Genomic DNA, 14,836 nt, shown 5'->3' on the forward strand with positions numbered 1-14,836 from the left:
AAATCTTATTTTTAGAGTTTCAACTCCTTGATCCAGTTAGAGTTAACAAGAAAGATTTTTAAAAATGAGTTTTCCTTCAGCTACTGAAACATGAAACCACTCAGTTTCTGCTTGCGAACACCTCCTATAAAGCAAGTCCCTACCTCCTTTTGCAAGCCGTGAGGTGGACCTACAGAGTTTAAAATACGACCCTCTGTTGGGGAAAGCATACTGAGTTTTAGAGCATTCCACCTCCCTCCTGAAAAGTCATAGGCATTAACCATGGCAATAATGCATACTGTGGAAGGCTAAAAATAAAATGAGAATATTTTTTCCTTCTTCGTCAAGATTGATTTACAACAACACAAATCTGTACATTCTTCTATCAATATTAACATAAAAGTAGGCAACGCCCTTAAGTACCAAAAAAAGGGAGGGGGGAGGGCAAGAAACTCTCTAATTGGTCAATTTTCACTGGATTTTTATCACATTCATTAACTCTTAGGTATGATGGGAACCATCTGAGGTAAACAAGTAAAGACATTTGTGACATACATTTTAGAAGCAATAGCTGAAGTGCACAAAACCATATGAGATTGCAATACACTGAGGTTAATTTCATCAGCATGTGCATATGCTAATTCAGAACCCAATTTGGAATATATCAGACAACAGAAACCTTTTATGGGTGAATTTCACAATAAACTATGGAAACATAGTCAAAGGTCTATGAACTTCTCTGCCCCCATATTTTGCTTGAGCTCTTTCAAGCTGAATAATTTATACAATGATAAGACAATATCATGTGTAGTTTAAAAGTGAACTAGTTACAGGGAGAATAAACCATTATCCAAGTCCAGAAAATATTATGACTGTGAGGTTTGTGCATTTTCACATCTGACTTCATTCTATAGATTTCTGTGTTTAATATTATTAAGTGGGTCTTGTCGCCTTTTCCAAATGCATCAATGACACCCAAAGATATTTCCTAATTGTAGAAGGAGAAATACATTATGTTTCAAACTTTCAGCTCTCCTTGGATTCATAGCTCACCACTAATTTGGAATAAGAGTGTCTGAACTTTTCCTTGCCTGACTTTTTTAGTCCTCCTAAGCCATTGCTCAGGATTGCTTTCATACAGTCTGTGCTAAGAGGAAGAGTAATTGTTAATAATTACATAAACTGCCCAATGGGATCAAGGAGGAAAACTGTAGACAGATACTGCTTAGCAGAATTAAGAAGTGAATTAAATGAGAGGCTAGATGTGGGAAAAGCTAGAGATAGAGCTACATATTTTCAATTTGAATTGTTTGTCAGGGTGCCTGGGAATCTGGGAAGGATTTGAAAGTCATCATTACCTAGAAAGTTCAAGGAAAGAAATAGAAACAAGAAAATATTTGCTGAGAAACTAGGGAATAAATACTAAGAATTGTATTAATATCTTGTATAGAAAACAATAGGATGCTAGAGCCCTGTTTAATTAACTGGATTGAAGAGTTAGAGATCTTCCTAACAATTGATGTTATTAATGGTTAAATTCCATGTTCCTAACCCATATGATATGTAGTGGCTGCTCAGTAAATGACGGAATGAATGAATCAATGTACCATTATTAAATTCTACTTCCCCAGATAGCTGTTTAGGGCTTCCCTACATAGGCAAAATAGCAACACAGGTGAGGTCTGTTTCTGGTATTTTTCTGTAACGCTTTCTGAGGTTCTTTTCTACCTTGGATATTCTATTTAGTTTGATTTATTCATTTATAATGAGATTACCAAGAAATCTCATTTTATGGATAGGAATCATTTCTCTTATACATGCGGCATCATATTAACTGATCAATTAATTACCCAGGAACTCCTCCACTTCCCCTTTATCAGTTCTATAAACAAACTAGTTTCCTCTCCTAGCTGTTTTATCCTTGTTCTCCCTTTTCCATCTGGATTTCCCGAAGGCACACTAAAATAACCGTGCTTAGAAGTGAACTTTTGATGCCTCTCCATTGACCCATCACATCCACATCACTGTCTTCTCTTCTCAACAGCCACGGATCACCCAAGCCACCATCACCTTTCACCCACACTCCTGTAGCCCTCCCCAGCCAGTTTCCTGCTTTTATGTGCTACTTTTTTACTTCAGCAACCAGGATGGTCCTATGAAGTATACATCACATTGTATCACTTCTGCTTAAAATGACTTGGTTTCTCCACTACCAAGTCTTTAAATCTACCAGTTTCCTTACTAGCTTCTCTGTTCCTTGAATCACTAAGAAATGACCTATTGTTATTCTTAGACTAAACGCTAAGTATCTCTCAGATCTGTACTCCATGGACCTTACCCTTCTTTCCATCTGAATCCTGTGCAAGAACCCCCTCTGCTCTCCTCGCTTCAGATACTGGCCTTCCTTCACTGCTTGGGATTCACGAGTCACCAGGCACTTCATGCCCTCTGCATGTCCTCTTTCCTTCACCCACAAGGCTTATCTTCCATCTTTGCTTGTCTGGAATCTCTCACCCTTATCCTCTCAGTTTAAATGTCATTTTCTTCATTAAAGACTCCCCAACCAATCAATTTCCTGTTATCGTCTCTCCTGACTCCCTACATAGCACTTTTCACAACTTACATAGTCACACTTGATTGGTGACTGTCTCTGTTAGAATGTAACTTTTATGAAGGTAGGGTCTGGTTTTGTATCCCAATACAATATCAATCTACATCTAGTGCTTATGGCAATGTCTGACACAGAATAGATGCCTAATAAATATTCTTTAAAACAAATGCATGAATGAAAGAAGAAAGGAGAAACAAGCAAGCAAGCTAGTCTTCCATGAAGCTGTTTCATATAATGTCTCTGTAAAAAGGAACAGGGAGGAGATAAGGGGATATATGTATATGTATAGCTGATTCACTTTGTTATACAGCAGCAACTAACACACCATAAGGCAATTATAGTCCTATAAAGATGTTAATAAATAAATAAATAAATAAATAAAAATAAAATGCTCTGGTAAAAAAAAAAAAGGAACAGGAACAGGTGTTTTAAGCAAACTTATAATTCGTGAAAATCTAAATTTACATAAAGAGTATGTTGAAAGGTGATTTTTCCACTTTACAGAAAGATCCATCATAAGATTCTTTAAACAGGCTTCCCAGGTACATGGAAAGTACGACTTCATTGATTAAAACCATATGTTTGCACAGAATTCTTCAGGAAAATATCTTTTATATAAAGCAAGGTTGACCTATAAGCAATTTCCTTAAGGCATGTAGCCCAGAATGGCCAACTCTCAGATTTCCTAGGTAATAGATAATGGGAGGCCTGGAATGCAGTGGATGTTTGAAACCCTAGAATGCAAAGCAGTAATTTCAACCATTTAAGTCTGCATGACTTTTCTCACAAAAATAGCTAATGGGGAGATGAATCAATGTATTTGAATCTCCCCAACTCCTCTCTCTCTATGTCAGTGAAGGTAAGAATGGCTGTGAAATGACCCCCAAAGAGGCTGCCATGAAAGGAGAACACAGGCTTGCAAAATTCACTAGATTGATGCTTTTCTCCCAACTCCCCCCACCACCACTACCACCACTGATAATTAAGTTGTCTCATTGCAAAACTGGAAAATGGATTCAGTGTGTTAATAAATAAAAGGCAATTAACTTCTCTGAGTTTCAATTTCCTCATCTTAACAATGTGGGAGCCCTTTTGAAGATTATTGTCTTATAAATCTATTATTGAACCTACCCAAACTTTACAAAATAAGGTAATTGGTGGCTGCTCTCTGTCTAATGAACTAAATTTCATAGCTATTTCTGCCCTTCTTACTGGAAACTTTAATAAATGATCATGAACTTTAAATCAAAACATAATATTTATAGAATTGGTTGAATGGACTATTATTGATGGTTCTTGCTTAGAAGAAAATGCTTGGCAGAATTTACTTACAACTAACCTTTTCTTTATCAAACATATCCCACTCTAATGGAAGAATAGTAAGCTATTCTCAAACTGCAATACAGGTGAAATATTTTAGCTGCAGGAAGGAAAAAACAATACATTGGTTGTGGTCATAAAGATAAAGGTTGACTAGGGTATAGGTTAGTTTTATCCTTCAAAAATCAGACTACTTTCATTCAGAAAATCTAAAACCTCCAAATTTACAAGAAAATATTTGAGACATGGAGAAAAAACAACCCTAAAATCTGTAGAGATCGTGGCAACACTTTTGCCTTCATCAGCTTCCTGAGGCATTATTTTACCCTCACTCCCCACAATTTTGATTTTTTTTGTTTCAGTATTATTATATTTAGTGATATTTTGAGGGAAAATTATTTTTCTAAGTGATGTACTAAAGTATTCTCACATAGAGGAATTTAGAGTAATAATGTTGATCCCTAAGACTCTTCTGCGTGGGTCTGAAAAGCCAAAGAATGTATTCATGGAAACACATTATTTAGATGTCTCCTGCTTTGTAGGTTAAAGAGAGATCTTGAATATATTAACAAATCTGAATTATTTGAAAGTTAATGTTCTCATATTTTGTCTGTATTTTTCTCTCTTTCCTATTCTATGAATGGGATCAGTTCATTTCTTCAGTGAGAAAAAGGAATAGTTTCAGAAAAGGAGGCAGGAAAAAGGAAGAAAACAGGCAAACAAAAAGAAAGGAGTTAAATGATGGAGTTAAAGCTGATGGTTGATCAACCGAGATTGCCAAACTAGACTGGATACAGCAAAAGGACTGAAGTAGGTGCAGAGGCAGGTGGAGAGATGGCAATGGGGAGAGAGGAAGTTCATGAAAGAGACTTTGCTAATTGAAATTATAATGGAAAAATATGCAGAAGAGTCAAGGCTGGGAGAGGCTTCTGAGGAAAGCAGGATGCACTCTGTACTAGGCTAACACCAAGACTATGGATGTTAGCAGTGCCATCTTCCATGTGTGATACTCAGAGCTGCCGCTTGACCAATAATCTCCACTCTGGGTTGAAATGCAATCCAGAAAGAGACAAATATGTACCCATTTTTATGAAATTCTGATGAAGACAGGAATTTCTTACAAGTTTATAATTCAGGTCCTCGTGTGAGGAGATTCTGAGTCACTGTGTGTTGGGAGGCTAGGGGAGAGGGATGGGAGCAGGGGAAGGGGGCAGTCAACAGCACATGTGTAATTTGAAAAATGTCCTCAGGTTGGATAGATGGAAGGATGGATGGATACATAGGTACATACAAAGAATCATAGATAGGATGAGTAAGCTAAAGGTATAAACACACACACACACTTAGTTAAATTTGTAGCTATCTAATAAGAAACAAGGGACACATGGGGTTTCCTTAGATTTAAGAAGAGTCTTTACCTTAACTGAAGACTATGCATGATTGAGTGACTTTTTCCTTTTTTTTTTTTTTTTTCTGTATGTGGGCCTCTCACTGTCGTGGCCTCTCCCATTGCGGAGCACAGGCTCCGGACGCGCAGGCCCAGCGGCCATGGCTCACAGACCCAGCCGCTCCGCGGCACGTGGGATCCTCCCGGGCCGGGGCACGAACCTCTGTCCCCTGCATCAACAGGCGGACTCTCAACCACTGCGCCACCAGGGAGGCCCGATTGAGTGACTTTTATCACTGGTTATCAGCAGAGCATCAGTCATTTTATTTTTTCATGTATGTTAATACCAAGACTATGGGAGATTGCTTCCAAAGAAAATATCTATTGGTAAAAATGTCTATCATTTAAGAATATGTTCTACCAATAATTAATTGCTGCTTTTTTTTTCATTTCAAATGTGCAGTTTCATTTTCCCAAAAGTGCTAAGGAAACACAATGTTCTTTTAAAGTATCATAATTGCAGGGAACCCTAGTGTACTATTGTTTGGAATGCAAATTGGTACAGCCACTATGGAAAACAACGTGGAGGTTCCTCAAAAAATTAAAACTAGAACTATCATATAATCCAGCAATCCCACTTTTAGGTGTATATCCCAAGGAGTTGAAATTAGGATCTCGCAGAGATATCTGTACTTCTAAGTTCATTGCAACATTATTCATGATAGCCAAGATATGGAAACAATCTAAGTGTCCATCAAGATGAATGGATAAAGAAGATGTGGTATATGTATACAATGAAATATTATTCAGCCATGACAAAGAAGGAAATTGTGCCATTTGTGACAACTTGGATGAATCTTGAAGGCATTATGCTAAGTGAAATAAGTCAGACAGAGAAAGACAAATAACTGTATGATGTCACTTATATGTGGAATCTAAAAAAGACAAACTCAGAGAAATAAGTAAAGTGGTGGTTATCAGGGGTTGGGAGGTAGGGAAATGGGAAATGTTGGTCAAAGGGTTCAGACTTCCAGGTATAAGATTAATAAGTTTGGGAATCTAATGTACAGCATGATGGTTATAGCTAATAACACTGTATCATGCACTTGAATGTTGCTTAGAGTTGATCTTAAATGTTCTCACCACAAAAAAGAAATGGTAACTTCATGACAGGATGGAGGTGGTACTAATACTATGGTGGTGATTCTTTTCTAATTTATAAATGTATCAAATCAATACATTCTACACCTTAGATTTACACAGTGTTCATGTGCCAATTACATCTCATTAAAGCTGGAGGAAAAAAATAAAATCACCACTGTGCCCAGTTAGCTATACTTACGCCAAACACCGAGGAGGGCTCTTAGCACACTGACCTTGGGCTGATTTGGGAAGCCTGCAGCTACATGGGAGAGTGAATGTGGCCTGAAGGAAAATGTGCAGTGTAGGAGGTGACCCACGTTCTAATCCCAGTCCTGCCCTGAACTTGTTGGGTGGTCTTGGTCAAGGCCCAGGGGCTCTCAGAACTTTTGATTCTTCATTTTAAGATGAGAATATTGAACTAGGTGTTCGGTAAAGTCCCTTGCAGCACTGTCACTATGTAATCCCATGAGTTTAATTGTCAATGTCAATGCCACCTGGAGTTCTGGAGGCCTATTTAGGAGGTCGGTCAGTGTTTAGCTATATGGGAACAACAACCTTTCAGTTCTTTAATCTCTACTGAATTAATGGTTTGAAATTTTTAGTCTTTAATCACATGATTTTGTGCAGACTACACAGTCAATAGAAGGAAGGAAAGAAGGAAGAGAGGAAGAGGAGGGGACTTCAGTAACTGTATTATTTTTCTGATCTCAGCATCTTATTTTAATTCCATTTTATGTGAAATGATCTTGTATTGCTTAGAATAAAGAATTACAGTTTAATGAATTCATCTCATAAGTATCTTCAATTAACCACAAAAAGAGCATAACTATCATTAACAATCATCTTCTCCATGTTTCACTAGATTTGGAAAGAAGAAAGATGATAAGGGTGGAAAGGCTGAGCAGAAAGGTCCTCTGAAGCATGGTGGCCTGAGAGAAGAGGAGCTGGAAAAAATGAAAGAAGAACGTGAGAGGTGAGTAGAAATGCTGGGCCTCTTATTTTCATGCGTGGTCTGTGTTAACTTGGTTATATCATCAGTCAACTGGAGAAATCTTATTTTAAGAAGCATAAGGTTGACTGATACAAAAGGAGAGATACCTGATATAAATGGAATCTGCTTTTTAGGGAATTTTTATTATATTTTGAGAAGAAATTAACTTCATGTTTTTATTATATCGGTACTTATAATTCCATGATGTGCTACCCCCAGTGTTGAGTATATCAATGCATATGTTCCCTATGGTTTAAATAAGGAGTTTTTTGTTTTCTGGGTTTTTTTTAATAAAAAGGTCATCTGGATATTGATGTTTAGAGCTATCAAATCTCCATAGTCTGTTCCTAATTTTTGTCAAGCTGTTGTATACCTTCTTAATTTTATTCTGCTAAGCCCATTTGGGTACTGTAATTTGAGAAGTACATGCCCTTCATTTTTAAAAAGCCAGTGCCTTTTATTAGGCCATCAGCAAGTTGCAAAGTATGTTGCCCATCTGTTAAAGGGCCGGTTTCATTTACTGAAATAATGACAGTTTGCAAGGGCTGAATTCTTCTATTTGAGGAGCTTAATGTTCCATTAGGACAAGAGGTCCTTCACATATCTTTGATGCTAACTCTAGCATTTATCCCAAGTAGATGTATAAATGTCTGATTTTGAAACATGTAAGTGAATATTCATATTTCTCCTGAAAATTCTCTGCCTTCACAACCAAATGAAGCCTGGAGAAAGACTGAGATTATTACATAATTTTAAGTATTTGATACTGACTTGATCATGTATGAAGTCAGATTTGTGCAAATTTTTCCTTGCTTATTAGTAATAATAGTTCTTGTCATTTTTAAAAAGTCAGTTCTTGTACTTATTTTAATACTCTAGCATGTGTACTAAGAAAATCATACTTCTTATTCATTGCGTTTTCTGGCACAGAGCAGGCTAAGAGTATCTAACTGTTAACCTTTGACCCCTATCTTGTGGTCTATTCCCATTGAGAAGGCTGACTTTATCAATAGCAAGAAAAAAACCCTATTTAGTCCTTTCTTGTTTTTGAGAGGTTGATAAGCTCAGTTCCAGGGTCAGTGGAGCAGAAAAAAAGAAATCAAGTGCTTTCCATTGTTGTTGACTATTCACCTGTCAGAGTTGCCCCAAAGAGAAGAAAGATGAATTCTCCATCATAGCCCAAGATTCAGTAATCCTGTAATGTAAAATGTAATTCAGGCTAAGATTTTAATGCATCTATTGGCAAAGACATCTGTACGGTGAGACCATGCCATAGGTCTTTACTGCTCCCCTGACTTCACTTTCTGAGGTACCACATTCTTGCTTCATCTTCAGGAAACTGAGCTATTTGCTAGAATGCAAACTTCACATTTTTTGCAGCTCAATACTTGCTTGGGGGTGGGGGGTTTCCTGTTAGTAGCTAGGGAACTCTGTGCCAGCTAGAAAATTGATAACTCATAAAATAAGGTGGGTTGTCTTTAAGCAAGAGTTCATTTACTTTCTGGTTTTGCCTTTAGGAAGCAGGTGCCTGAGGGGTTTTGTTCTTAAAAGCAGGACTGTAAACTCACCTCAGCTGGTTATATGGGCTTCAGGTCCAATTTTCTTAAAATATGTTTGGTCAAAATATTGAAAGAACTATACTATTAGCCTCCACTTAGGCCACTTCCTGCACATGAACACATAAAACACCTCTGATATGGGTTTCCTAGAGACAACATTGTCTCAATCATGTACAAGGGGAAAAAGTGGGAGAAGTTGATGTTATGGTTGGGTGCTATAGAATTAATGGCCAAGGGTATTTCAACAGCTCAGGGACTGAAGACCATAGAGGGTGGAGTGAAGGCTGAACATTTGACATTGCTCCCAACCCTGCAGTCCCATTTCTTGGCTCTTCATCATCCATTGGAAACAATTCACAACGCTTAAAGAACTCAGTAAATGTATCACTCTTCATGGCCTGGTCACAGGAAAAAAAATAGAATAAAATAGGAAATAGTGTATACAAGTTCACAAAGTTGTCTTTTGTTCTAATACATTTAGAATTTGTTACCTAAAGATGATTCAAGCCATCCAATTGCTCACCTGCTCATCCTAGTTGTCATAGATATAATAGTTTTTCATTAACATATTCCTTTTTCAAAGAGTTTAAAGCACTTAAATATAATATATACTGTATATCACTGAAGCCAGCCTGCACCAGTTTATGAAAGATGATTATTAAGCTTTCAAGAATTCTGTGAGCTGGTTGCTAAACCGTTGTAGCTTGAAATTGGTCATGGTGGGAGTATTTACACCACAGAAACTGGCAGATGATGGTAAATTGGGTTTGTTTTTTTCAAAGAGCCAGTTCACTGACACACCGCTGAGGGTCTGTACCAATTCTATTGAGTGTATAACCAGGAAGAAGTTATCAAAAATAGAGGCAAAAAAAAAAAAGTACTCATCCAAATCAAAACACATGACTTCTTATAGATAGCTATGTTTCTCAATATGGCCCATGGGCCACCTGCATCAGACTGAATGACTTGGGGAGCTTGTTAAAAAGTGAAAATTCCTAAGTCCTACACCAGACTTGCAGAATCAGAATCTTGGAAGTTAGAGTTCAGGAATCTGTGCTTAATAGTTACACCCAAAGTGACTCTTCAGCAGTCTGAGAATCACTGAGTTTGAGGGACAAGATTTAGCTGGAACATTAGATTAAATTCTTCTCATTCTATGACAAATGACGTACAGATTTTTTTCCCAGGAGGATTGAATAACCCAGTATAAAAACATCGCCATCTTTCTTATATGCCCTCTCTGAAGCATCCTACCTTACTTGCACACTTTTTACAAACAAAAGAGGAACGCTTGCCAGTTCTCACTCACCTAAGGGAATATGGATCTTTCCCCACCCCATCCCCTCATGTGTGCAAAACTTACAAAGATGATAAGTTTATTAAGAAATTTTTGGTTACATAAAAAGTGTAAAGAAGATTATTAAAATCATGCATAATTCTACCATAATTCCATAACCACTATTACTATTTTTATGATATTTTTACTATATTTTTTTGTTTGAAAACTTGGTATTCATACTGCATATACTTACTTTTTTCACAGAATTCCCATTATATTGTGAGCATTTCTCCATGTCATTAATGTTTTGAAATTATGTCCTTTTGATGACTACCTAATATTCTGTGAGATCAATATATCATAATTCATTTATCTTCTGTTGTCTTCAAATGTATAGTCTATTTCCATTTTTTCACTGTTCCAAGTAATACCTTGATGAGCATCCAAATACAAAAGTCCTTATAGATTACCTCTTAAATCATATAATTTGAAGGTTCAATTTCCTTGTAACTGTTTTACTCGAGGGTTAATCTAACCTCAACTCTAAATGTTACAGTTATATCATTCCTCTCATTATTTTTCTTATGATTTCCATATCTTGTTTTAGTTTGCCTATGTATCTAACTCCAGATAGGGAATTGTTTTGGTGACATATATGAATATTTTATTCATAGCTATAGCTATGGAAAGGTCAAAAAAGCCACAACTGGTGGATTGAGTTATTAGATTAGATTGGAGGAATGCAGAGTGTAGAACAGAGATTCTCAGTTCTTCGGGGGGTGGGGGTGGCATGGAGGATGGAAATTTGCTTCCCAAGGAACATTTAGGTATATCTGGAGACATTTTTGTTTGTCAAAGCTTTGGAGGGGGTGTGGGGAGTGAGTTGCCACCACAGTGTACTGGGTAGAGGCCAGGGATATGGCTACACATCCTACAATGCATAAGACAGTCCCCGTCCTCAAACAATGAGTTATCCGACTCAAACTGTCAGTGATGTGGAGATTGAAAATCCCTGTTCTAATCTCTGGACTTCACAAAGAGTAGGGGTGCTCTCCTGGACATTAGAATTGTATTTTCTCATGATATCCTGTGGCTATTGCAGAGAGATATACACCAGATTATGTAACCCTAGAAGGATTAGCTAATTAGAAACTGTACCCAAAGATTGCTATGAATATTCCATCAATATAGGCTTGCAAGAAAAAAGTTTGCCTCAGAAATTTATTTTTAACGCTGGCCTGCTGAGCACTGGCATCAGTGATGGTGCCCATTGATCAGATTTTGAATTCCAAGAAGCTGCAGGGGTTGACAGTGTGTCTGATGACAGAATCATCTGGAACAATGGACTGAATCAAACATAAAGGAACTTAATAGGAATAAATGTAAAGTCTTGCTTTTAGGTCCAAAAAAGAACTGTACAAGCACAGGATGTGGAAGGTTTGACTTAATACCAAATATATGAAAAATTTGCCTGATGGTTTTAGTTGAGGGTAAGCTTAGTATGAGTCAGCATGGGGATGTGCCTGCCAGAAACTTAATCCAGTCCTAGGCTACAGAAGTTCATGTACAAAAGTGAAGGAAGAAACAATAATTTCTATTTTATACTGCTCAGATCACACCTGAAATACCCCAAGCCTGTCTCACACACAGAAAATGGCAGCACTAAATCCATGTCTCCTGAAAAATATGGAAGGACCTGGGAACGCATAGCCTGCAGAGTTAAGACTTAGTTGATATCACATGATTAAAGAACATTACGTAGAAGAGGAATTAGACGTATTTTATAGCATCCAGTAGCTTTTCATTCTCTCTCTCTACTTATTCATCCATTCATTTGTTTTCTTGAAGATTCTAAAAAGGAATTATTTTAAGAGAGGTAGCCTTAGGCTTCCCTGGTGGCGCAGTGGTTGAGAGTCCACCTGCCGATGCAGGGGACACGGGTTCGTGCCCCAGTCTGGGAAGATCCCCCATGCCGTGGAGCGGATGGGCCTGTGAGCCATGGCCGCTGGGCCTGCGCGTCTGGAGCCTGTGCTCCGCAACGGGAGAGGCCACAACACTGAGAGTCCCGTGTACTGCAAAAAAAAAAAAAAAAAGAGAGAGGTAGCCTTCAGCTTGATAGAGGGGAAAACATCCTGACAAATTAGAGTGTCTCATGCAGTGGTGAGTGTCTTGACACTGGAAATGTCTAATAAGAAGCTGATGATTACACTGAGAAAGGATGAGTGCAACAGGAAAGGATTGGACTAGCATCAGTTTCATAAACTTCAGTCACTGATGTATTATCTTCATTGGTTTATTTATATCTATATATCTTCAATTAAAAAGTTATATAAATGCAAAACCATGTAAATTAACATAATTAAATTCATCAAGCCACATACCGTCAGAAATCATCTTGTGTGCCATTAATGCTGCATGTGTCCTTAGATGATCGCTGTGGTCTCTCCCAGATCTTAGGGTCTGAGAAATATATATATATCTGAGTATAGAAGCATTTACTTTAAACTCCTTAGAGTGGCCTTTCTTGAACTGGCTATGGCACTGATTCATGGTAGCATATGCACTATTATTATCTGAATGTATAAGCCCAAGTTTCTCGCTTATAATTGCGTGTTAGGATTTTCTTAGTCTCATATTTGATTTCCTGAGCTGATCATGTGTCCCCTCCTGAAATAAGTCAAACAGTCCATGGCAGTGAAGCTCTGTTTTAAATAAACTCATCGTTTTGTTCACGCTCCAGTGAAACTGGCCATAATAAAACATTAGTTCCAAATGCTTAATATCCATTGCTAGAAGAATGAATCCAACATTATGTTCAAAGATTATTTCTCCTAGAATTCTTTATCAAGCTAAATTAAATTAGCATTTTCCAAATATTCAGATTATGTAAATTAGTATGGTGAGCTAAAAGCAAGGTATGGTCTTAACAAGTCAGTAAACCATGTACTTTTATTGCTGTTGTTTAGCATTAAGACTTTAAAATTGTAACCTTCCACAAAGTGTGAAATTAACCAGATTCCAGGACCTATAAAGTACCTAACATTATGCATGTTGTACTTGTATTGTTAATACCTTCTCAAAAGTCAGGTGGAGATTGGTTAAAGATAAATATGTTCCCCTTGTTTATTTAAGATTATTGCACTGAGGGGGAAAATCTCCATTGACCAAAGGCTGTCTTCCATTAAAGTCCCGTATTACTGATTCTGAATTAAATTTTACAAAATGAAATTCTTACTAAAATTGGTGGGGGGAGTTTAATAACATATGAGTTTGCACTCTAAGATCTTGTATTACTCTTATACCACATCAGAGTTTATTTTGCAAGGGAGCTCATTTACCGTGTTAATGAAACATTGTTTTTGTAGATCTTATTAGAATCTTAGGATCAATGAGGAATTGAGGGGGGAAAGTGGTAACCTCTCTAGCTGCAGCATTGAGAAGTATGAAAACATATGGCTCTTGTTTTCAACAACTGGCCTGAACGGAATGCCTAAGTGAGAGTGAAGCTAAGATTTAGGCAAGTTAATCGGTTTCAGTGTCTGCACTCAAGGTTCTTAGTTTTCTTTCCTTTAGGAAGCCTTCCAAGAACTGCAGAGGCTTCTCCCTTGCCTTATCAGCTGAGCTGCTTGTGGCCTGTTCCCTTAGTTTAAATCAATACATGTGTTTTTGATATTTGGCAAACCAAGATTTAATTATGCAGCTGCAAGTTCCCCACATAAACGAAATGCATCTCAGAGATATAAAAACATTCAGAAACCATTTAGAGTTTGAGAATACAAGTGGGTGAAAATCTATTCCCAACCTCTCAGCATTTTATTTAATTATGGGAGATTTTTATGTTACTGGAAATTGAAATGAGAACCAGAATAAGGCTAGAGTTTATCCAACATTTGTGCACACTGAAAAAAGAAGATGCTTATTGTATTCTAAGAAAGAAAAGGAAAGTATATTTTGAATTAGTATTTTATGTTGTAACCTACATAAGTATTACACCCCTAAATACATAGAGCAACAAATAAATTAATAGGATTTTGTCATTATTGTATCCTAAAAAGAGTGCATATTTTATTAAAGGAACCAGAAGGTTGATTTCTTTAATTTGCCAAGAGACTCTCTATAATTAATTATTTATTGAACTTAAACTTTGGCACTATTTAAACTGTTGAAAACACCCATGTTTTGGCATGATTACATACAAATGATTAATTCAGCATGGTTTTACTCCTCTCTCAATATCCCTGTCTTTTGCAGTAGAATTTGCTAGGTCCTGTGGTATGGGCAAAATAAAATGTTGGAATGATTCCCAGTTTTAATAGTCCCAATTTATTATTACCACTGAACCCTGATCAGATCATGGACTGGATTAGATCCCAGTTTTTCAAAATGCCCCAATTTATGGCTCCCTTAGAATCCTGATAAAAATGAATAAGGCTTTGGTTGGCTGAAAGAGATCCAGTTAATTACTTTTAGATTCTTATTAGATCATCACTGCATGGAAGTTATGAAAAATATTACTAGATGGCGTTTCTCAGGACAAGGTCATGTTCTCATTTTATGCTTACAGAAA

General features: G+C 37.1%; 1 protein-coding gene across 2 annotated transcripts in view; it reads left to right on the plus strand.

The window, feature by feature from the left end:
• PARD3B (par-3 family cell polarity regulator beta) overlaps nucleotides 1–14,836 on the plus strand; it is a 1,049,764-nt gene that overhangs the window by 800,834 nt on the left and 234,094 nt on the right. For both annotated transcript variants that reach the window (XM_081242115.1, XM_081242116.1), the window contains exon 19: nucleotides 7,303–7,413. In XM_081242115.1, coding sequence (XP_081098241.1) covers nucleotides 7,303–7,413 — 111 coding nt within the window. The remainder of the gene's footprint in view (nucleotides 1–7,302; nucleotides 7,414–14,836) is intronic.

Source organism: Mesoplodon bidens (genome assembly GCF_964165515.1).
Source record: "Mesoplodon bidens genome assembly, chromosome: 8".
NCBI lineage: Eukaryota > Metazoa > Chordata > Mammalia > Artiodactyla > Ziphiidae > Mesoplodon > Mesoplodon bidens.